At 53.3% G+C, this 23127-nt stretch overlaps 2 protein-coding genes across 3 annotated transcripts; both read left to right on the top strand.

The window, feature by feature from the left end:
• Nucleotides 1–181: 181 nt before the first annotated feature.
• GCAT (glycine C-acetyltransferase) lies at nucleotides 182–7055 on the top strand. Of its 2 annotated transcripts, none has more exons than XM_066358362.1 (9): nucleotides 182–455; nucleotides 1846–1976; nucleotides 3817–3918; nucleotides 4377–4523; nucleotides 5033–5187; nucleotides 5320–5402; nucleotides 5596–5785; nucleotides 6161–6282; nucleotides 6734–7055. In XM_066358362.1, the coding sequence occupies exons 1-9, from the start codon at nucleotides 260–262 to the stop codon at nucleotides 6883–6885; spliced, it is 1278 nt and encodes a 425-aa protein (XP_066214459.1). In that variant the 5' UTR covers nucleotides 182–259; the 3' UTR covers nucleotides 6886–7055. The 2 variants fall into 2 exon arrangements, with proteins under 2 accessions (XP_066214459.1, XP_066214460.1); XM_066358363.1 differs by having other exon boundaries at nucleotides 5596–5767.
• A 4967-nt stretch (nucleotides 7056–12022) lies between these two features.
• Nucleotides 12023–13809, top strand: GALR3 (galanin receptor 3). Its single transcript, XM_066361255.1, has 2 exons — nucleotides 12023–12381; nucleotides 13029–13809. The coding sequence occupies exons 1-2, from the start codon at nucleotides 12023–12025 to the stop codon at nucleotides 13807–13809; spliced, it is 1140 nt and encodes a 379-aa protein (XP_066217352.1).
• Nucleotides 13810–23127: the final 9318 nt, after the last annotated feature.

Consider the following 23127-nt stretch of genomic DNA (forward strand, 5'->3'; position numbering starts at 1 on the left):
CGGCGGCGTTGCCTCCCTTCCCCCTTTCATGGACCGCTCCAGTCTCAACTTACAAATCAATCCACTTTCGTCCTATGAGCATCCCGGCTGGCTCCGCCCCACAGCTTCTGGGTCCGCCTTTCCGCCCCTTTCGCCCCGATTGGCTATCAGAGCCCGGCCCCCGGCCACGTGATCAGTCAGTCACAGTGCTCACAGCTCCGGGACTGACGGACGGACTGGCGGGCGGGCGAGCTCGTGGGAGGTAGGCGAGGTGAGCGCCATGTGGGTCGGTTCCGTCTTCCGCGCCGCGCTCTCCTGGTACCCCCGCGGTCGCCGCGCGCACTCAGCGGTGGCCCAGCTGCGTGGCATCCTGGAGGAGGAGCTGGAAGGGATCCGCGGGGCTGGCACCTGGAAGAGCGAGCGGGTCATCACGTCACGTCAGGGGCCGCACATCCACGTTGATGGCGTCTCCGGAGGTAACTCCCCCTACCGGGAGTCGTCGGACGTGGCTGGGTGTTAAGAGGACCGTTGCGAGGCTTGAGCTGAATGGAAGTCCTGGAGACAGTGGGAGGCAGGAACCCCAGCATATGTAGCCACTGGCTCCTTTATCAACTATTAGGCCTACTTTACGGCTTCCTAGTGTTAACTCCAACCTGGTTAAACTCGTTTCCCGTGAAGGTAGATGATTTGCCCTTGAGCACCTGTTGACTTAGGGGAAGAGGCGGGTCTGAGACCCAGCCCTCGGAGAACGTGAGAAAAAAAGAGACCATACCCAGCTGGGTCTCACTATGCTGCTTCAAGGAAGTGATAGGAAGGCACAGCAAGAGACCCCGCTTTTCTGGAGCTGCTGCTTTGTGCAGGCCTCTAATTGCTGCACGTGGACTCCTGCAAACCAACAAACGTAGAAATGGCTAATCCTACTTTACAAATGAAAAAGCTCAAAGATGTGAAGTGAGCTGCCTCCAAACCCCTAGGTAGCTGTAGGCAGAGCTGGGCTTTGTTCCAGGTCCTCTGGTATATTGGAGCTGGAAGGTCAGCTAATGGGCCAGAGAGGCCAACCTTCTGGCCAAAGTCACAGTGAGGGTTCCATGGGCTGCTTCAGGAGTCACCCCATGAATTGGCCCATCAGTTCTCCCTCATGTCTGTCTAACCAGCAGTTGCTGCCCCTCTGTACCAGATCCCAAGTGAGTGCTGATTATAAAGTCCCCCAAACCAGCCTATGCCTGTGGAATCAGTGCTATTGCACTCATTTGTAAAACAGAAATCCCAGGAAATCTCTACCTTCCCCCAGGGAAAGCTTGGATCAGGTCAAAAGGTCAGAAATAAGGAGATCCAGGTACTCATCCTGTTTTTGCCTCTTCCAGGGTGAGTGAACCTTCCTTCTCAGGCCTTTCCCACTTAGGTCAGCCATGTTCACTTTGGAGTTTATAATTCAGGATTCAGTTATCAGAGATACCCTCTTTTAGGCCTGTGATTCTATACCAGGCAGCAAAGTCAACTATAGAGTTTGAAAACCACAGTTTTCTTTTATGCAGGAGGAAACCAAGGCCCAGAAGATGGGTTGCTGGTTGTCCTTGGGGACAGGAGAAACCTGTGAGGCAGGACTGGGTTCCTTCTTGGGGGAATGTGATTCTGAGCCAGAGTTTAAATTTTTCATCTTTCAAGATGCTGCTCTGAAAATCCTATCCTGACCCTTCCTCACCTGTGGCCTCTGCCCCAGAATAAATCATACTGTGTGGTTGTTGCCTCCTCAAGGGTGAATCTGGGTTCATTTACTCTGTGGGTCCTCAAGGCCTGGCACTGACACCTTTCCAGGCCTTTCCTTAGGGCCTTGAGCTGTTGTCTGTTCCATGTCCTTTACGTCAGGAATCCTTAACTTCTGTGCCAACAACTACCTGGGCCTGAGCAGCCACCCCGAAGTGATCCAGGCCGGTCTGCAGGCCCTGGAGGAGTTTGGAGCTGGCCTTAGCTCTGTCCGCTTCATCTGTGGGACCCAGGTACACAGTGAGTGTTGTGGGGGCAGAGGTTGGGTAGAGTGCGGCCCTGTCCACAGCATTGGGCACAGACCACAGCTGTCTGCTTCCCACAGTCAGCAGGGCTGGTTTCGCCAGCTCAGCTCATCCCCTCCCAGAGCTGTGGGCCCATTTTTAGCCCCAGAACTGTCCACTAGAAAGATTGGGTTCAGGCTTCTGTTTTGCTCTGGAACCTTGGGCAAGAAACGACCTCTCTGAGCATCCACTTTCTCACCTGCAGAGCGGTGTTCACCTGTCTTCCTACAGGAAAAGAAGAATAGAAGGCTGGGATTGAGATAGAGGTTTCTGGAGCTATTCTGCCTGAGTTCAATCCCTAGCACCACCTGTTATTGGCTTTGTTACCCTGGGCAAGTGTCTTAGTCTCTCTGTGCCTCAATCCCTTAAGTAGTAAAATGGGAATAATAGTACTTAGTAGGGTTTTATAAATAAAGAGTTAGCAGAGGTAAAAATGCTTAGAACAGTGCTTGACATATAGCAGTGCTCCATGAATGTTGGTTATTATTTTATTTTGTAAACATTACAGAATTAATATAAACCTGAAACTTACAGTGTTTACTATGTGTCAGGTACTATTTTAAGAACATTACAAATATTAACTAATTAATGCTCATAACAATCCTAAGTGAGCCTGACCTGTGGTGGTGCAGTGGATAAAGCATCCACCTGGAATGCTGAGGTCGCTGGTTCAAAACCCTGGGTTTGCCTGGTCAGGGCACATATGGGAGTTGATGTTTCCTGCCCTGCCCTCCCCCTTCTCTCTCTCTCTCTCTCTCTCTCTCTCTCTCTCTAAAAATGAACAAATAGCCTGACCAGGCGGTGGTGCAGTAGATAAAGCGTCGGACTGGGATGCGGAAGGATCCAGGTTCAAGACCCCAAGGTCACCAGCTTGAGCGCGGGCTCATCTGGTTTGAGCAAAAAGCTCACCGGCTTGGACCAAGGTCGCTGGCTCCAGCAAGGGGTTACTCGGTCTGCTGTAGCCCCATGGTCAAGGCACATATGAGAAAGCAATCAATGAACAACTAAGAAGTCAGTCGCAACACGCAACGAGAAACTAATGATTGATGCTTCTCATCTCTCTCCGTTCCTGTCTGTCTGTCCCTGTCTATCTCTGCCTCTGTAAAAAACAAACAAACAAAAAAACAATCCTAAGTGATAGGTACTGACTATTTTCATCTCTGTTAAAGAGATGAGGACACTGAGGCCCAGAGAAGTGAACTGACTTGCTTAAGGGCACACAGGCTTTCATGGTAGGATTTGAGCCCAGGTGGTATGGTTCAAAGATCTCTGCTCCTGACTGTTTGTGATTATTATTACCTATCCTCTCAGAAAGGTGAGGATGAAATGAATGATGGAACTCCTGACTCCCACCCAGCCTGGGCACTTTGCAACAAAATCCTCACCCAGATAGGATAGCTTTCAAATCTAAGAATTTGAGGTCCGAATGAACTTAGTTACTTAAGTAATCTTCTTCTTTGTCATAGATCAACCAAAAAAAGGACTCAGTTTGATATCAGAAAGACACATCTTCCTTTGCCATTAGTACCCATAATTTCACCATCTGACCCCCATTTACAAAAAGAAGATCCAACTAGGAAGGGACACCTAGTAAACCCCTAATTCCTCAGTGAGTACTATCTGCCTGATTCTTGTTGGCTCTAAGGAACACTTGTGGTAAAGAATGAAAGGCCAAGGCTGCAGGCTTTCTAGGCTGGGTGTGTTTTTGGCATTCTTAGCCTCTCAGTCCTCAGGACTTGTCCCGTGTGACTCGGCAGGCATTAACACCTGTCTCATTCACTTTCTTCAGAGCATCCACAAGGATCTGGAAGCAAAGCTAGCCCTCTTCCACCAGCGGGAGGATGCCATCCTGTATCCCAGCTGTTTTGATGCCAATGCTGGCCTCTTTGAGGTGTGTGGGGGCCATGGGTAGGAGCTGGTGAAGCCTGCTAGGCTGTGGAAGGAGAATGCTGACTGTAGGTAGTCAGAACTTGGCAGGATATCAGTGCCATGGCTGGAGACTCCAGTCATCATGTGTTACGGAGGTCAGGTTGGGCTGCATAGGTGCTCCAGAAAGAATCCTGAGGCTTGCAAGGAGGCCATCTTCCAGGCTATTTGAGGGTGTGTGGCTGGGGGTGACAGGGGCCGGGCACTCACCAAACACATTCTCACCTGCTCTCACCAGAGTGGGACCCTGGTTCAGCCCAGTCCTGGGGCTCTGCGGACTCATATAGAGGCACAGGGCTCCTTGCCTCCCTGCCCAGAGGAATGCCCTAGTTGGCAATGAGATGTGGACTCAGGCAGAGTCATAGGAGTGGGAGAACCCCAAGGTGGTTGGATGATGGCTTTATTCCAGCTGCTTTCTTTCAGGCCCTGCTGACCCCGGAGGATGCAATACTATCAGATGAGCTGAACCATGCCTCCATCATCGATGGCATTCGTCTTTGCAAGGCCCACAAGTACCGCTATCACCACCTGGACATGGCTGATCTAGAAGCCAAGCTGCAGGAGGCCCAGGTGGGGCAAGACCCAGGGGTTCCAAGGGCAAAGACTGGGCTTATCCTCAGCCTCCCCCTAGTGAAGGAAGTGAGGCTTGGGGGGGCCAACTCCAAACTCACAATCAAACAGCCTGAAAGTTTGTAGCAGCCAAGATTTGAACCCAGATCCCTCAGACCCTGAGCTTTTCTCCATTGCACCATCCTGCCTTGGTCACCTTATGTGTGGCAGGCCCCTAGTAGGCATAACAGCGAAAGTAAAGAACTGGCCCCACCCCACACTGTATTCTGAAGGGGACACTGAGAGCGTTCTCACTGCCCAGGGCTCAGTGTAGCTCCAGACTGCTCTGAAACAGATGGTTAGGGCCCACAGAGGTATGGGTGAGGAAGGGGATGTTCTAGTTCCTACACAGTAGTGCTAGTGTGCCTAGTACTGAGCACCGGGCAAGGTAAGCTCTTAGAGCCCTAGAAGGTAGGTGGTTTGACCCTGCTTATGACACCAGCTACCACCTATCCTTGCCTTCCCTGCAGAAGTATAGACTGCGTCTGGTGGCCACTGATGGGGCCTTTTCCATGGATGGTGACATTGCACCCCTGCGGGAGATCTGCCACCTCGCGTCTCAATATGGTGCCCTGGTCTTTGTGGACGAATGCCATGCCACTGGCTTCCTGGGGGCCACAGGACGGTGGGAGCATGTGGCATCCAAGGCCTGGGGTCGGGCTTCTAACAGTGGGTGGGAAACAGAGGCCAGCCCCCAGCTCAACCCATGATTGTAGGGTGCTCAGGCGGCCAGTGGTGGCAATGGCTTTCCTTGCAGGGGCACAGATGAGCTTCTGGGCGTGATGGACCAGGTCACCATCATCAATTCCACACTGGGGAAGGCGCTGGGCGGAGCATCAGGTGCTTACAGCATTGTGCCCTGGGGTCCCCTTATCCACATGAAGGACCCTGGATGAGTCTCAGGGAAGGTGGGGGCAGGGAGACCTGGGACAGCAGACAAGAGGGGGCAGTAAGGGCTGTACTTTCAGGAGGGGCTTATGGTAAGCTCTGGCTCTTGGCCCCTGACTACCCCCACCTCTGCTCTTGTTCATAGGGGGCTACACGACAGGCCCTGGGCCCCTGGTGTCCCTGCTACGACAGCGTGCCCGGCCCTACCTCTTCTCCAATAGCCTGCCACCTGCTGTCATTGGCTGTGCCTCCAAAGCCCTGGACCTACTCATGGAGAGCAATGCCATTATCCAGTCTATGGCAGCCAAGACCCAGCGGTGCAGTCCCTGGCAGGGGTGGGGAAGGCTGGGTGGGGAGCTGCTGAGGCCTGCCCCTTGTGCCTGCCCAGCCCATGCCTATAGGTTCTGGCTCTGCCCATACCACATCCGTAGCAGGTGTACTGGGGCTCAGTCTCTTCCTTCAATTCCTGGCACATTTCTCTGCAAATGACCTTGTGTCTCCCTGTCTTATGCAATTCAGTCTTCCCACCTTCCTTTTTGGTATGCTTGTTTCTCTGCCTGGCTCCCCATTTGACTTTCTAGGTGTGCATTTCTGTTTTTGTTGGTCCCTCTGCAGACTTCAGCACAGATCTTGAGTCACATACCCATCAGGACTAGGTGTGAATAATCCACAGCCCCGAATGACCTGTGACACCCAGTTTGTACCCACAGGTTCCGCAGTAAGATGCAGGCTGCTGGCTTCACCATCTCAGGAGCCAACCACCCCATCTGCCCTGTGATGCTGGGTGATGCCCGGCTGGCCTCTTGCATGGCAGATGACATGCTAAAGAGAGGTAAGGAAGCCAGGACAAAAGGAATGACTGTGGGTCTGAAGAGAAAAAAGAAGGGAACCCCTAGACCAGGCGTCCCCAAACTACGGCCCGCGGGCCACATGCAGCCCCCTGAGGCCATTTATCCAGCCCCCGCCACACTTCGGAAGGGGCACCTCTTTCATTGGTGGTCAGTGAGAGGAGCACTGTACGTGGTGGCCCTCCAACGGTCTGAGGGACAGTGAACTGACCCCCTGTGTAAAAAGTTTGGGGACCCCTGCTCTAGACTATGAATACTCCCCCTTACCCCCATCCTACAACCCTTTTTAGACCAGCTGTCCAAACTTGGAAAACCCAGGCCATGACATAGTCCCATGTCTGAGAGACCATGGGCTCCCTTGCCCCCAGCATGCATGTCACACCCCAAAGCCTGCCTGGCTCTTAGAAGTCCCAGGTTGACTTTCTGTTTTCCCAGGCATCTTTGTCATCGGGTTCAGCTACCCAGTGGTCCCCAAGGGTAAGGCCCGGATCCGGGTACAGATTTCAGCAGTGCACAGCGAGGAGGACATCGACCGCTGTGTGGAGGCCTTCGTGGAGGTGGGGCGGCTGCACGGGGCATTGTCCTGAACCCTGGGTAGTGACAAGCAGAGCCAAGGTCCCCCTCCCTCCATAGTGACAAAGGGGGCATTTGATCATCAGACCAGGCCAGAGGCTCTGAGCCCTGTCAAAGTCCTAGGGCTGGGCATGGGCAATACATGTGCTTGTGGCTGTGAGTATGAAACAGCTGTGGAAATAGATTGTGTCTCATTGGTCTGCTTTATTCTCTCTGAGCGGGTTGATGTGCTCTGTGATTAGTTGAAGAAGCAGGCAGGAGCTGGGGTTTTGTGTGCAGGCTCTGAAACTATTAGACCTCAGAGCTGACCGCCTCTCCCAAATTAAGATGAGACCCAGACAGCTGGGCCAATTATAGCAGAGACCACCATCTGGCTCAGCTAGATTCTGTGCTGCTGGAGAGGGAGCTGAGCATCTCTGCAGGCCCTTTCCCATGCCACTCACCCCTACTTTGCTTCCTCCAGAGGCTAGCCTTGGCGAACACCTTGGCCTCTGCTCCCTATCCAAAAGATGGCCTACAACTGCCCAGATATGGGGCTGGGTATCCAAAACCATGTTTGGAGGAAGCAGAAGATTCAGGCCCCAAAGGAAAGAGTATGGGTCGCTACTGGAGATGCCCCTGCTAACCTGGAACCCTGTGTTCTAGCCCACTTTGTCTTTAACTCTGTCCTGGGGCAGGCCTCATCACCGATGTGTGCCTCAGTTTCCCCTGCTGTACCAAGCATGGATGTTATGTTAATATTATATCTGGGGCCCTTCCAGCTTACTTATCCCAAGACTTGCTGGCCTGATGATCAGCCACCAGGGGGCGCAGCAAGCCCAGGCTTTGGATGCTATGTCTTCCCCTCCCGACTCCAGGCCTTGGACTTGGCTGTTTGGGCTGCCCTGCAGGCAAGGCTAGGAGGGCCAATTGCCTGCTGTGAAGGCCCAAGTCACCCTTCTCCACAATGCCTCTCTGTGCTCCTGGAGATGGCAGCCCCTTCCCACAGTTACTTTCCTTAGCCTTTCTCCTTCCATTGTCCTTCCCTGCTCAGCCTTATAGGCACCGGGTGGGGGTGAAATGGCTTCTGAGTCACTGTAGCTCCAGTCTCAGCATGGAGGTGTGTCCTTGGGAAGCTCTCTTGTAGGGTTCTGTGGGTAGAGCAGGAAGGATTAAAAGGCCCTTACGAACAATGTGGAACTAGGACAAGGTCTCTGACGCCCTGTACCCCGAGCCCTCCCCTTTCCCTGGCAGTCTTTGGTTGAGCTACCGCCCAGTCCTGCAGGATCTTAACACTGGGATTCTGGAAGTCCTAGCCTATGATCTGATCTGCAAAAGCTTAGGACTCAGGCCCAGGAGCCCAGGGTGCTGGGGGATGCAGCCAGGGGAAAGGGGCTACTGTGGCCACATCAGCTGCAGGAACACTTGCATGCTGTCACCATCGGGGTAGGGCACCTGGTGCCAGGTGCACTGCTGCAGCAGCAAGAGTACACAGCCTACAGCCTGACACCAGTACTGGGGCCAGCCGGTACCTGGATGTGCACTGTCTGCAGAAGCCAGCACATCATACCCAGTGATCACATGACAATTGGTGTGCCCTACCCAGCAGAGTCAGAGCACTGGGCCCAGATCTACCAACCAGTGGCACAGAGTGTGCACTGCCACTGGTATAGCACTCCCAGTGGACAGTGCGGGCAGGAGCAGCATCAAGACACTCTGGGCCTGGCCATGCTAATGCACTGGGCGATTGACTGGGCCTGGCGCCCCTTCCCACTTTCATTTAGAAGGGGTCATAGGAGGGACCATCAGGAGTAGCAGTAGCTTAGGTCATCTAGTCTTGGGCATGTGTTGGTAATTCCCACTGAACACCCATGACAGGCTCAAGGGCCCACCGAGGATCAGCCACACTAATGCTGTACTGCAGAGCTGGGGGCTCAGGGGACCTCTCCCAGGACCACAATCCACAGCCTCTGCATTGGGCATAGGGTTCAAGTCGTGGCTGCCAGGAGCAGCAATTGGAACAAAGGGAAGACAGGGTACTAGGTACACATTGGCTCTGGGCATGATAACGATATGCCTTTCCTGACTGCCCCACGACCAGGCCTTCTGTGGTCTCCGCTGTCCTTCCTTCCTTTGCTCTGTGTCTGTTATCATAGCTGCTCAGCCTGCGGCTGTTGGGAGTTCCCCGAAGTACTGTCAGAACCCAACCAAGGGCGAGGTGGGGGGAGGTAGGTCAGTATGGCAGGAATTTCCAGGGCTTACAGGGTGCAGGCGGGCCACATTGGTGAGCCCAGGCTTCTAGGAGTCTGTTGGTGCATTATTTTCATAAAGGGTGATATAGACCTCTGTCAGTGAATCTAAAATTTAACCACACTGAATCTAGAATCCTACAATTAAGCTTTTCAACAATAAGTCTACAGTTCTAATTCCTTAATTCAATCTGATGTCTCTGGAGAGTCTAGGTGTGAGTCCTAAAATCTTAAGTGATTCTCTGCTTCAAAAGTTGAGGGTGCTCTGCCCATGGGGCAAGTGACATGAGGCTTTAGAGGAGCACTTCTCAGCACTGGCAGAAATCCCAGGGGCCTGCAAGAGTTCTTCAGGCCTTGAATGCAAGTCTTTGCTTCATCAGCGTCCCCTCAGACTATTTTCACTATTTTCCCAGACTTCCCTCTTGACATTCTCTCCACCCTCCCAGCTTCTAGAAAGACTCCACATACAGTTCCTACCATCCCTTCTCTCCTTGAACTCCTTGCTCCCATAACATTTGTTGCTAAATCCAATGCACCTCGCCCTCTAGGTGCTAGCCTCTAACCCTTTTGACCATGTGGTCCACTCCAAGAGGTCAGGCCAGAACCCCTTCACTGAATCAGCCATTCACCAAGACCTTAACCTCTTTGGCTGTTGCCTGGAAAAGTGGCTTCTAATGGATCGCTCGTTAAATCGCTCCCGCTCTGTATCCTCCCCCCCCCCCCGGCTGTAATAAAATAACAAGTTAAATGGGCAGGTCATGTTCCTGCTCTAGAACTTATACTAGAGCAAAGCCAGACTCTTTGGGCAGGTACATAAGCTCTCCAGTCTTCAGACTGAACCCCTGGACCAAGCTTAGGGAAGCTGATAGGTTTCAGGGTTCTCAGGGCCTGGGGGAGGAGTCCTATCTGAAGTCCACAGAAAAGGGACTCAAATTATGGTTTCCTAGCCTATGACACCCAATTCAAGACTAGGAATCCACCCTGGCCAGATAGCTTGGTTTATTAGAGCACCATCCTGATACATAGAAGTTGCTGGTTCAATCCCTGGTCAGAGCACATACAGGAACAGATTGATGTTTCTGTCTCTCCCTTCCTCTCTCTAAAGTCAATAATGGACTAGGGCCTGACCTGTGGTGGCACAGTGGATAAAGCGTCGACCTGGAACGCTGAGGTCGCCAGTTCGAAACCCTGGGCTTGCCCAGTCAAGGCACATATGGGAGTTGATGCTTCCTGCTCCTCCCCCCCTTCTCTAAAATGAATAAATAAATAAAATAAAATAAAGACTAGGAATCCTTTCTGAGCTTGGATTGGAGAAGGGAGGTTGGGAAGTGGAGCTGTTAGGCAAAGCCACAGGAGGTGGGAGTGCTAAGGATAAGCTGGGACCTGGATACGGAAGGGTTAACTACAAAGCAAATCTCAGAGCGAGATCAATGGGCTACTCACTGCAGAAAGAGGCAGAAGCAACGCAGAAAGCCAGAGAAAAGCCAGGCAAAAGAGCATGCCACCTGGGGGAAATCACAGACTGAGGAGGAGGTGGTCACTGGGCACTCTGGAGGCACTGCCCAAGCCCCGCTCAGCAGAGGAGGGGCCTTAAAGAAGAAGAGAGAGAAGTGAGAGGCAGACCTCTCTCTGCAGGAGGCACCAAGGGCCAGGAGGCAAGCTCAGCGGGACCAGTTTACCCAAGATCAGGCGGAGACCCAGTGCCCAGGATTGAGGTGGGTGTTGCCCATCCTGCCCTTGGAATGGTCTATTGCATGCTGGGTGCTTGGGGAGGCAGATAGCTCTTTTTTTCCCTCCCCCGCTTCCTGAACCCCTTCCCCTTAATTTTTCCCACCAGCTCAGAGGCCCCAGGCTTCAGAGGGATCCACAGGTAGTAGCTGATGTGTGCTGGGTGTGGGGCAAGGGTGAGAGAACACAGCTTGCAAAAATGCACGTGCGCACACACATGCAGATTATTACATCACCACCTGTTACAGGGTCTCAGATGAGCGCTCCAGCCTAGGAGAGTACCAGGTGGCAACAGCCCCAGATCTGCCACTGAAAGTGTGATCTTTTTTTTTTTTTTTTTAATTTTTTTTAAAATGAATTTTCACACAAAGATTGCATATTAATTGATACAACAGCATTGTTTTTATTTATTTATTTTTTAATTCATTTTAGAGAGGAGAAAGAAAGGGAGAGAGACAGAGAGGGAGAAAGAGAGGAGAGAGAGACAGAGAGAGAAGGTGGGGAGGAGCTGGAAGCATCAACTCCCATATGTGCCTTGACCAGGCAAGCCCAGGGTTTCAAACCCGCGACCTCAGCATTTCCAGGTCGACGCTTTATCCACTGCGCCACCACAGGTCAGGCTGAAAGTGTGATCTTTAATCTCCCATGCGTCCCTCTCTGAGCCTGGATTTCCTCGTGTGCAAAAATGGGCCAGTGACCTATATGGTTTTCCTAGCTGTGTTACTGTGGGGCTCTCACTAAACGACTCTCCAATGACACAGGGATGTCACCCATGTTTTGCTGACCTTGACCCATGGCCAAGAATCTTGCCTGAGCTTCAGATCCCCATTGAGAAGAAAATATATCAGCTCCTGATGTTGGAGTGCCCCTCCCTTTCCCACAATGTCGTCCTCAACCCACTCTGCCTGTCTTTACCTGCATCATTGGTTAGAAGTGTCTATGGGGGTGTTCTCCAGGAAACTGAGAAACCCACCTCAGACACCAATGTGACCATGCCAGGGGCTTGCACAGTTCTCAGAGATAACTCTTGGCTCTGTCGACCCCTCCACTTCCACCCCCAGGAGCTTTTAGCTGGGGGAGATCTATCCAGGGCCAGGCTGAGGAAACTAGACCCCTGGGTCAAGTGACCAGAGCTGGGAGCCCCTGCCTGAGAACTTCCAGCTTCTCTTCCCCAGGTGACCAATCTGTTGGAGAGATGATTGATAACCAGAACATTTCGCTGGACAGCCCGGGGACTGTGGGGGCTGTGGCAGTGCCTGTGGTCTTTGCCCTCATCTTCCTGCTGGGCACAGTGGGCAACGGGCTGGTTTTGGCGGTGCTGCTGCAGCCTGGCCCGAGTGCATGGCAGGAGCCAGGCAGCACTACAGATCTGTTCATCCTCAACCTGGCCGTGGCCGACCTCTGCTTCATTCTGTGCTGCGTGCCTTTCCAGGCCGCCATCTACACGCTGGACGCCTGGCTCTTTGGGGCCCTTGTCTGTAAGGCTGTGCACCTGCTCATCTACCTCACCATGTATGCCAGCAGCTTTACACTGGCCGCCGTCTCTGTGGACAGGTGCGCTGTGCCTGAGACCTGGCTGAGTCTGGGCTGGGGAGGGCAGACCTGAATGCATGCTCATTGGCCTTAGGAAAGAGAGAATGGGAGATCAGAAAGGGAGATAGGAAAAAAAAAAAAAAAAAGGAGATAGGAAAGAAACAGCTCTCTGGCTGCCCCCATCCAGTCTCTGGGCACCTGCAGGGCGTGCTTGAGGGGACCATCCTGCTCTCCCCCTACTTCCATTGTGAGCTTCCCAAACATCATTGTGTCTCCTGTCAGCACTGGGTCTGGCACATGGTAGGTGCTCTGTGGGTATGAAATGAGTGGCGCAAGGAATACACAAGTGAATTTACATATTTTATTACCACTCACACCTGGTAGGTTGTGGTCATACCTGTTTCCATGGCTTGAAACTTGGGGTCAAATCCAAGCTCACTCCTCTAGCTGATCACTTTAGCCAAGTAACTTTTCTCTGTGCCTCCAGGCACTGCTCTAAGCGCTTTGCCAGTTAACCCCCTTAATCACCACCATCTGAGAGTAGGGTGGAACGGTCACCCCCTACTGTTGAAATCGAGACCGCCAGCCCCTAGGTCCCATCGCAGCGTTTCCGTGGGGGCGCGGATGCAGGCCGCCGCCCGCCGCACTGACACGGCGCCCGCCCGCAGGTACCTGGCCGTAAGGCACCCGTTGCGTTCGCGCGCCCTGCGCACCCCGCGCAACGCCCGCGCCGCCGTGGGCCTGGTCTGGCTACTGGCTGCGCTCTTCTCGGCCCCCTACCTTAGCTACTACGGCACGGTGCGCTACGGCACGCTCGAGCTCTGCGTGCCCGCCTGGGAGGACGCGCGCCGGCGCGCCCTGGACGTGGCCACCTTCGCGGCGGGCTACCTGCTCCCGGTGGCTGTGGTGAGCCTAGCCTACGCGCGCACATTGCGCTTCCTGTGGGTGGCTGTGGGCCCGGCAGGCGTGGTGGCAGCAGAGGCCCGGCGCAGGGCCACGGGCCGCGCGGGGCGCGCCATGCTAGCGGTGGCCGCGCTCTACGCGCTCTGCTGGGGTCCGCACCACGCGCTCATCCTCTGCTTCTGGTACGGCCGCTTCGCCTTCAGCCCGGCCACCTACGCCTGCCGCCTGGCCTCGCACTGCCTCGCCTACGCCAACTCCTGCCTCAACCCACTGGTCTACGCGCTCGCCTCGCGCCACTTCCGCGCGCGCCTCCGCCGTCTGTGGCCCTGCGGTTGCCGTCGCCGCCACCGCGCTTGCTGCCCCCCGGGCTCCTCCCGCGCCCTCCGCCGCATCCGCCCGGCGTCCTCTGGTCCTGTCGGCTGCCCCGGGGACGCTCGGCCTCGCGGGAGGCTGCCGGCGGGTGGTGGCTGGGGCAGGGAGCCCGGGAAGTGGGCTGCCCGCGGCGGGGATGCTGGACCAGCCCTGTCTGCCAGGGGACCGAAATAAACCTTGTCCACCTCCACTCTGCTGGGTTTCCTTTGTCTATCATTCCCCTTCCCCCAGGGCCGACGCTGCTGGGGGATGAGGCCAAATCCAGAAGCCCTGTGAAGAGCAGTGGCTGGAGCTCCAGCCCAGTAGACACTCCTGAGCGGTCAAATTGGGTGGATAAATTTAGGCAGTCCCTGAATGGCAGCCCCCAGATTGTGTCCATAGCTAGTCTGGTAAGAGGGTAGGGCCTCTCCCAGCCCTCCAACTCCGGCCACAGCCCCTAAGCCCTGAGTCCACCACAGCCCTTCACCAAGCCCCCTTTTCCCTTCAAAGTCCTGTCCTGGCTTACTTAATACTAGCAGCTAATGTAACAAATATTTGTTAAGCACTTGCTATATCATCTTATGTAGAGCTACATTCTTCCATCTAATTATCAAAACAGCTTTGCAAGGTCGATATAATTTGTTCCATTTTACAAATCAAGAATCAGAGGTTTAGTGATTTGCCTAAATTCACATAGCTAAGTGTTTGGCAGAGGTTGGATTAAAACCCACTGGGGTCTAAATTCTCAGAGGAACCTCCGCTTTCCCTTGAGGCCTCTGTTCTGTTTCCGTGGTTTCCAAGTGGGTGTTTTTGGTGTTGATGTTCTTCCTGATTCTGCATCAGTCCTCTTCCTCACACTGATCGGATGCCTTGGAAACCCCAGAGGACTCCCAATTCCCTTCCTTAGGAGAGTTCTGTTCAGATGCTCAGCCTACCGGGTCCTGATAAGCTTCTAGCCCTGGGCCCATTGCCTGACCTAAACCCTTTGCATCATTCCTCAGCTATTTGGCACTTCTGGCTCAGGAAAGACATTAAGCCACACTCGGGTCCCAGCTGGCTTTCCAGTAGCCCTGACTGCCTTATGTACCCTTCTTTCCCTCTATCTGCACACAGCTGGGGTAATCTGTGGCTGTGGAAACCTCCTAATTAAACAATAAATCAGTTTCAGTGGTTGTAGATCAGACAACTTCCCTTCCTCCCTCACCACATGCCAATAATGTTGATGAGCTTCTGGCCAGGGCCTGAGACCTTTCAGCCTCCACATCTCCCCAGCACATCTGGCTGCTGGGCACTCTGGGAGAGCCCCTTCCTGACAGGAGGCAGCTGCTAAGTTCTGGTCACTGCCTACCAGCTGCCACAGACCCAGGGGTCAGAGTGGCAGCCACTCTTCACAGGGGGAAGCTAAGACCCAGCTAGGGGAACAACTGCTTCAAGGGCCCAGCACAGAGGCCTGACACCCGATCCCATGTTCTTTCTTCCAGGCCTTTGCCAAGGTTTCCACGGCTGACCTGGGTCACAGCAGTGGGAGTGATGCTTGCTTCCACAGCACCCAGCATGGCCTCTTCTCGCTGTGGCCTCACTTACACCTGCACTGGCTCATCTGGGCCTCATGCCAACCCTGACTGGCAAGGAATATTACTTCCATTCTCAGAAGCAAAAACTGAGGTTTAAGGAGGTTAGGTAGTTTGACCAGAGCCAAATTCTCGGCAGGGCTGGTATCCTAACTGGGCCCCAGGGATGGCTCTCACGGCAGCCCAGGCAGCATGGGGGGAAACATCTAAGAGCATCTGACAAAGGTTACTGCACAACAATGGTGAGTGCCTGCAAAGCAAACAAAGGAAACAAAATCTCCCAGTTGGGCTGCTGCTCCTCCACAGCCACTTCTGTAGGCATGGACAGCTGACCAATTGGGAATGGCCTCCATCTAGGAGGAGCAGGAGACAAGTTTACCCAGGCAGGGAGCAGCAGAGTCAGAGTCTGAACCTGCATGAAACCCCAGGCCCCAGCGAGGGGGTTGGTTGGTGGAAACCCTCCACAGGGGCCTGGGGCTCTGCTCAACTGGCAGACAGTTGTATGGCCCAGGCCTCTGGCTGAACTTTGAGGCCTCCTACCTCTGAAGTAGGTCTCTTTGGCCCATTGGAGTCAAATAAAGAAGCCAGAGGCCCTGATTAATGGAGGGCAGTGCAGCCTGGCCCAGAGTAGGCCCAGAGCAGATATTTGACACATGATGACAGAAGTGCTAGGGAAGGAAAGACACGACCCGTCTCTTCCGTCTTCCCTTTATCCCTCAGACATTTGAGTGCCTGCCCTAAGCTAGGCCTTTAGGGGAGGACACAGATGGCATGAGCTGACTGGTCTCTCCCTTCCAGGAGCTCTCCATCTAGCTGGAGAACCATACATCAAAAGAAGAAAGGACAGCCTGACTTGTGGTGGTGCAGTGGATAAAGCGTCGACCTGGAACGCTGAGGTCGCCGGTTCAAAACCCTGGGATTACCTGGTCAAGGCACATATGGGAGTTGATGCTTCCTGCTCCTCCTCTCTTCTCTCTCTCTCTCTCTCTCTCTCTCTCTCTCCTTCTCTCCTCTCTAAAAATGAATAAATAAAGTCTTAAAAAAAAAAAGAAAACGCAAAAAAAAAAAAAAAAGAAGAAAGGACAGCACCATATGATGGGGTGCTGAAACAGAACACTCACTGTTCTGAAAGGGCACAGAGGACAGTCCTGCCTTCTATGGCAATCCAAGCAGTAGTCACGAAGAAGGTAACTATTAAATATGCATTTTCTGGCCCTGGCCAGTTGGCTCAGTGGTAGAGCATCAGCCCAGAGTGTGGAAGTCCCAGGTTTGATTCCTGGCCAAGGCACACAGGAGAAGCGTCCATCTGCTTCTCTACCCTTTCCCCTCTTTTTTCTCTCTATCTCTCTCTTCCCCTCCCGCAGCTAAGGCTCCACTGGAGAAAAGTTGGCCCGGGCATTGAGGGTGGCTCCACGGCCTCCGCCTCAGGTGCTAGAATGGCTCCGGTTGCAACAGAGCAACACCCCAGATGGGCAGAGCATCGCCCCCTGGTGGGCATGCCTGGTGGGTCCCTGGTGGGCGCATGCGGGAGTCTGTCTCTCTGCCTCCCCACTTCGCACTTCAGAAAAATACGAATAAATAAATAAATAAATAAATAAATATGCATTTTCCTGGGAAAAGGTGGGAAGGGCCTGCAAGATGGAGCAACAGCCTGTGCCAAGGCAGGGTACAGAAAGGAGCAGTAAGTGGGTTCATGCCACTGAAATAGGGCAGGTGAGGTCCAGGGAGGCTGGGAGGGTGTGATGAGGTCATGAGGGCCTCCCCAGCCATGAAAGTTCCTGGAGCGCAGGAACTTTCTCCTCCGGCTGGTGGTGATACCATTGAAGGTTTTCAGGAGCAAAGGGGCTCCATCAGACGTGTGGTCAGAAAGCCCCAGGGTTGCAATATTAGAGGCTGGGTGGGAGGTGCCAAGCTGGCAGCAAGGATCCCAATCCTGGGCTACTCTGTGAGCCCTTGGCCAGGAAAGCTGCCACCAAGGTCATGGCCTGGGGGTGGGAAATTATTTTTGACATGGATTTGGCAGGAAGATTGATGGTCTGCTGCTTGACGTGGGCTTAGCTGCAGAGATGCCTGGGTCTTCTCCAGGGGGCTAATGAAATGCTTGGAACAACAGATGGTCCTAATACAGCAGACCCTCCAATAACATCATTTCATTCAATGTTGTTTCATTATAACGTTGATGTCATGGGAACTTAACTCTAGTTTATATCAATTAGTCTGTAATAAAATCAGGGGGGGGGGTTTGTTTTGTTTTGTTTTATTGATTTTTTTTTTTTTCATTTTTCCGAAGCTGGAAACGGGGAAGCAGCTAGACAGACTCCCGCATGCGCCCGACCGGGATCCACTTGGCATGCCCACCAGGGGGCGATGCTTTGCCCCTCTGGGGCGTCGCTCCCCTGCTGTGTCCAGAGCCATTCCAGCGCCTGAGGCAGAGGCCACAGAGCCATCCCCAGCGCCCGGGCCATCTTTGCTCCAATGGAGCCTCGGCTGCGGGAGGGGAAGAGAGAGACAGAGAGAGGAGGGAGAGGGGGAGGGGTGGAGAAGCAAATGGGTGCCTCTCCTGTGTGCCCTGGCCGGGAATCGAACCCGGGACTCCTGCACGCCGGGCTGACGCTCTACCGCTGAGCCAACCGGCCAGGGCCAAAATCAGTTTTATTATATGTCATTTTGCTTAAAATCACAGAACCTATTGATGATGTTAAGTGAGAACTTACTGTACTTTGGTTAGGAGAGAACTGTGAGTCCTATAGGGCCAGAGGCAGGCAATAGGGGATGGAGTAGAAGCTGAATGAGCCCTGGCTGCTGCCCCCCACAGCCCAGGAGAAGCCACCTGACCTGAGCACCCTGCAAGGTCTCAGGCTGGGCCTGGGGCAGCCTGGAGGACTGAGAAGGAATCCCTTTTAGTTGGAGGGAGGTTTAAATTCTGCATCCATTTCACTCTCCTATTTGTACAAATCTCTTAGGGATGGGCCTGCAGCATTCATGTCTGGGCACCTAGTAGATACAGGGTTCTCCTGCAGGAAAGAAAGACAAAGAAACAGGGGATGGTGGAAACCCAGAGGAGGGCCTAAGCCAGCATGGAGAGGAAGAGAAGACTTCTTGGAGAAGCTGGTGCCCAAGCCAACTCCTGGAGTGGGAGTTAATTAGGGCAGACAGGGACAGGGAGGTAGAAAAGCATGTGCACGGCTGCTTGGAGTCAAGCACAGCATGACGCACTGAGGGCCTGGAACAGGGCACATGGGAGCCCCAGCAAGAAGATGTGGGGGCAGTCACAAAGGATTCTGTAAATTATTCTCTGAAACTGAGACTGCACTTTGTGCTGAGGGCAATGGTGAGTTTTAAATACTGTAAAAGAATGACCAGGTCAGATTTATTCTTTCAGAAACACTTTCTGGGTACAAAAAAGGCCTTCCTGGGGTGGAAGAAGAGGAGGGTAGTCAGGAGGCTGGTGTGAGAACCCAGAGATGAAGATATCTAAGACGTTGGCAGTGGGTAGGGAGATATGAGACAGAACAGATGGGATAGCCACTTGGGAAGTACACTTGGTGATTGACCATGTGGTGGGAGGAGAGAGGTGTCTCAGATGACACCCCAGACTTCTGTCTTGGGTTATGATGGATGGCAATGGGAATGTTGAGGGTCAGGCTCGAGGGGGAACATGTTAGCTTGACTGGAAGATTTGAGACTGAGGGGCCTGTGGGACATGTGAGGGGTGTCCAAGGGCACTGGTGCATGGGACACCTATTGCCTTTCAGGCCTTGGGCTTGGCCTAGAATGTGGGTTTCATCTGCTTTGGAGTTTGAAGATAAAAACACTGAAGCTCAGAGAGATGAAGTAACCTACCCAAGATCACAGAACTAGCCAGAAACAGAACTGGCATCTTTAATTTGGGTTTGTCTGATTTCGGTTCCATGGTCTTTAGGGAAGAGAAGAGGCAGAAAGGAGTTGATTGAGGGGGAGAGAGGAACTTGGATGTGCAAAGAAGGTAACCCCTCCTGCTTAGCAACTGTAGTCAGGGCTAAAGCTCAGTCCTGGGGGTGGGGGGTGAGGTGAGGGCCCTGGCACAGCAATGTTAACCCACCCCTCTCCCTGCCTCAGGCTGGCAGGCACAGTATCGTCTATCAACTTTGAGGTGTGTACCCAGGGACATTAATACCAATTAAGAACCCAAGGTTTCTCATTAATGAACATTGGTTCCTCAGTCCTGATGCAGAGCTCATTTGCAAGCTGCCAGCTGGATCCAAGATGGCCCGAGGCCAGAGAGCCAGGCTATGTAGGCTGGAATTGTTTCTGGTGTAAGGCCAAGACTGATTTACCTAAGGTGTCTTCTTAGTGCCATGTTTCAATGGCCCAGGCTCAGTGGAGGGGTGAGATGGAAGCAGGAGGAAAGGTGGTGAGGAGAGTTAAGGGGCATGGTGCCAGCTTGGAATACCTGGAGGTCCTCTGGACAGTGGTGGCACTGGCCCAGGCCAGCACAGGTCAACACAGGTGGCATAGTGCAGGGTTCAAGATGTGGACTTCGAACCACACTGTTGGGCTGGAATCTGGGCTCCTGCACTTCAGAGCTATGACCTGTTTGGGCCTCAGTGACCTGCACAGAGCTCTCTGCCTGAGCCAGTCCCTCTGGAGGCACACATCCTCATGTTGCTCATTGGCTGCTATTAACCATATGTGAGATCTCAAGGGCTCCCCCAGGCAGATCCTGGTTTCCAGCTGAGGAGACATGGCTCATCCACCTGTGCCCCTCAGATGCACTGACTGGCAAGTGCTTCTGTAGCACATGGCATCCCCCCAGGCTTCCAAAGCAGGAGAGTCCCAGGTTGGCATGGGCCAGTCAGAGAGACAAGAGAACACTCTGGTCTCTGCTCTGGGTTTTCAGGCAGGATTCTTTTGCTTCAGAGCCTGTTTCCTCCTCTGTAAAGTGAGCTGGCCATCTCTTCCTGCAGGCACTGAGGCCTTGGTGTCGGCTGTTGGTGAGCCAGCATCTGGGCATTTGGACTGTAATGCTCTTTGGGCTCCACAGCTGGTGGGGAGCCAGGGTCTTTGTTGGTATTACCTAGGTATCAGTCCAGCTTCCCGACCTCCTCATGTGGGCTTGGGCTCAGCATCTGAAGCAGTCTGGGGAGCAGGCAGCTCTGGTGGGGGCAGAGGCTTTCTTCCAGAGGGGCTTTTCCCCAGAGCTCATGGTGTCTGCTCAGAGTAAGGACACATATCTGACATCCAGATGGAGGCGACAGCCTGCCTCATCTGGTTTCTGCCACCTTCAGACCTCAGGACTTCTGTAGCCTGGTTGTACCTCCCTCTCTGGCCAGCTAATCACCCTCCTGGTCCCACAGCCAGCTCTCAGACCACCTCTGGAGGCCTGTTAATAGTGGAGGCAGCCACCAAAAATTAGCAATGACCACTCCAGACTCTGCTCAGCCCCATTGCCTCATGCTGTCCTTTCTCTTCTCCCAGGTGACCAGATACATGTCTTATCCACCAAGCACACTGTATCCTGTGCTAAGTGAGGAAAGGGCCAGACCGTCCTGTACCTGAGGCTGGTCACAGAGAGACTTGCTCAGTAAGGTCTATGGATTCCTACCAACTGGGTCCTGGGGCCACTGGAGATGTCGGCACTTTGGAAACTTTTGTAGAAATTATGCTAAACCTGGACGAAATCTAGCTATTGGACCTCAAACAAGTTTTTTTCTCTGAGCCTCAATTTTCCACGTCTATAAAATAGTGGGAGCAATACTGTTGGCTACCTCACATTTTATTGCAAACACTAAATCAAAGGGCTTATATGAAGGGCCTGCCTGTACACAGTAGGAGCTCAACAAATGTCACTGCCCTTCGTTTTAGGACACTGCTTCCGAGAAGGCTTTAATTTCAGGCCAGGTGGAAACCACACGGGCTTAGGGGTGGATCAAGGTTCCAGTCTAGCTGCCTGGTTGGGTCACCCTGGCAAATCTGCATTTTTTCACCTATCAAAGGCAGCAGCAAGCCAGTTACCTCACAGGATGGTTGTGAGAACCTGTGATTATTCTTCTCCAAGCACTTCCCATAATTCGCCATGGGCCATGTCACACAGAGATTTTGTTCTTTTGTTTCTGCTGCATTCCCACCTAGAACAGTGCCTAGTGCACAGCAAGTGCTTAGTATTTCTAACATGAATAAGGTGAGGTATAAAGAAAGGGACTTCCAGAGCTGAAATCAAGATGGATTTTTCTTCCTGTATCCCCCACCACTCCCCTCTGGGCTTCACTCCACACTCAGGAATTCCCAGAGCAGCAAGTAACAGAGCTTACTCTGTGCAGGTAACCCTGTGAAGTTCCTGCTCCTGCCCCTGCCCAGCCTACTTGTGTGCTTTCTGACTCACTCCAGGGTCGGGCTGACTTGAACTGGCTGGCTCTTCCCAGATTTGGGATTGTAGGATAAATCCTGGTTGGATATGGGGCGAGACAGATTGTCTGGCTGCCTCACTGTCTAGCAAGTGTTCGATGACGGGCCTATAAGCCACCTTCATCTGTCAAGCCCTTTGTTCACTGTCCACATGGCCAGGGAGGGAGTTGACAACGACCTCTTCACTTGCCCCCAGCAGCCTGTTCCCATGGTTATTTGGCTACAGGGCCAGGATACAGGCAGCAACCACCAGAATGGAGGATGTTGATTTTCAGATGGGGACGGGTTGGTCCAGGCCAAGGACTTGTTGTGTTAGCCAGTGATTCTCCGTGTCAGGTTGTCCTGGAAACACACAGTCATCTCAGCACAGCTTCACAGATTCTCAGCACCACCCCCACCTCAGCTTTGCCAGTACAAAGCAGCCTGCCCGAGGGGATTATGGGTCCCAGAAAGGCCCAGGCAGTCCCCAGGATGACCTTGATACATCCCTTACCTAGCCACTCCCAAAGCTCTACAGCAAGAGATCCTAATGTGTTTTTGTTTAAAAGTAATTTTTTTATTTTTTATTTTTTTACAGAGACAGAGAGTCAGAGAGAGGGATAGACAGGGACAGACACAGGAACAGAGAGATGAGAAGCATCGATCATTAGCCTTTCATTGCGCATTGTGACACCTTAGTTGTTCATTGACTGCCCTCCCATATGTGCCTTGACTGCAGGCCTTCAGGAGACTGAGTAACCCCCTGCTCGAGCCAGCGACCTTGGGTCCAAGCTGGTTGCTCAAACTAGATGAACCCGCGCTAAAACTGGTGATCTCAGGGTCTCGAACCTGGGTTCTCGGCATCCCAGTCTGACACTCTATCCACTGCGCCACCGCCTGGTCAGGCCCTAACATTTTTTTGAGTGTGGACCCTGCTGAGGATGAAAGCTGTGGGGCCTTTTATCAGAAACACACATGCACTCTCCACACAAAGTCTTATATTATGTCAGGGGTTTCATACATCAAGGGCCTGTTAATTGAACCCCTTAGACCTGAGGTTGAGAAACCCTGCCTCAACTTCCTCCAGGGTGATCGGCCCTGAAGGTGTGGTGGGGGGAGGCCCAGAGAAGCAGGTCCCAAGAGAAGGGGCCTGCCTGTTTGAAGTCCACTCCCTCAGTCCCTTGCCTCTCCACTGGCCAGGACTCTTCTCTTCCCAACCCCATCACTGGGACTATGGCCAAAGGGGACTGTGTCTAGGTACAGGGCCTAGCAGAGTACCTGCAGGAAGGGAAGCTCAACAAGGCCTCTGGGCCTGAGTGGGCAGGCTCACTTGGAGGGTTAATAACATGGACAGAAAGGGAGAAAAACCATCCCATCCCTCATACCTCTCCCACTCGCTCCTCAGCTCACTGTGACCACAGCCCAGGCAGCCAGCTCACTCACTGCAGCAGGAATCCGAGTTCCATGGAGACAGCTTATTGCTTCCTCTGCCCCCCTCGCCCACTCTTGGGGCCACAACACTCCCCCCCAACCCTGCCTACCTGGTGGAGCTTTCGGCTTCCCCTCACAGGGGTCTCAT

The sequence above is a fragment of the Saccopteryx leptura genome, chromosome 1 (assembly GCF_036850995.1).
Source record: "Saccopteryx leptura isolate mSacLep1 chromosome 1, mSacLep1_pri_phased_curated, whole genome shotgun sequence".
In the NCBI taxonomy this organism is placed as follows: domain Eukaryota; kingdom Metazoa; phylum Chordata; class Mammalia; order Chiroptera; family Emballonuridae; genus Saccopteryx; species Saccopteryx leptura.

What these genes read in the sequence shown, in the direction of transcription:
- GCAT (XM_066358362.1), top strand. Translation starts at nt 260, where the DNA reads ATGTGGGTCGGTTCCGTCTTCCGCGCCGCGCTCTCCTGGTACCCCCGC. An exon ending in TTCCTGGGGGCCACAGGACG is followed by an intron (nt 5,188 to 5,319) that starts GTGGGAGCATGT and finishes CTTTCCTTGCAG; the next exon opens with GGGCACAGATGAGCTTCTGG. An exon ending in GGCGCTGGGCGGAGCATCAG is followed by an intron (nt 5,403 to 5,595) that starts GTGCTTACAGCA and finishes TCTTGTTCATAG; the next exon opens with GGGGCTACACGACAGGCCCT.
- GALR3 (XM_066361255.1), top strand. Translation starts at nt 12,023, where the DNA reads ATGATTGATAACCAGAACATTTCGCTGGACAGCCCGGGGACTGTGGGG. An exon ending in GCCGCCGTCTCTGTGGACAG is followed by an intron (nt 12,382 to 13,028) that starts GTGCGCTGTGCC and finishes GCCCGCCCGCAG; the next exon opens with GTACCTGGCCGTAAGGCACC.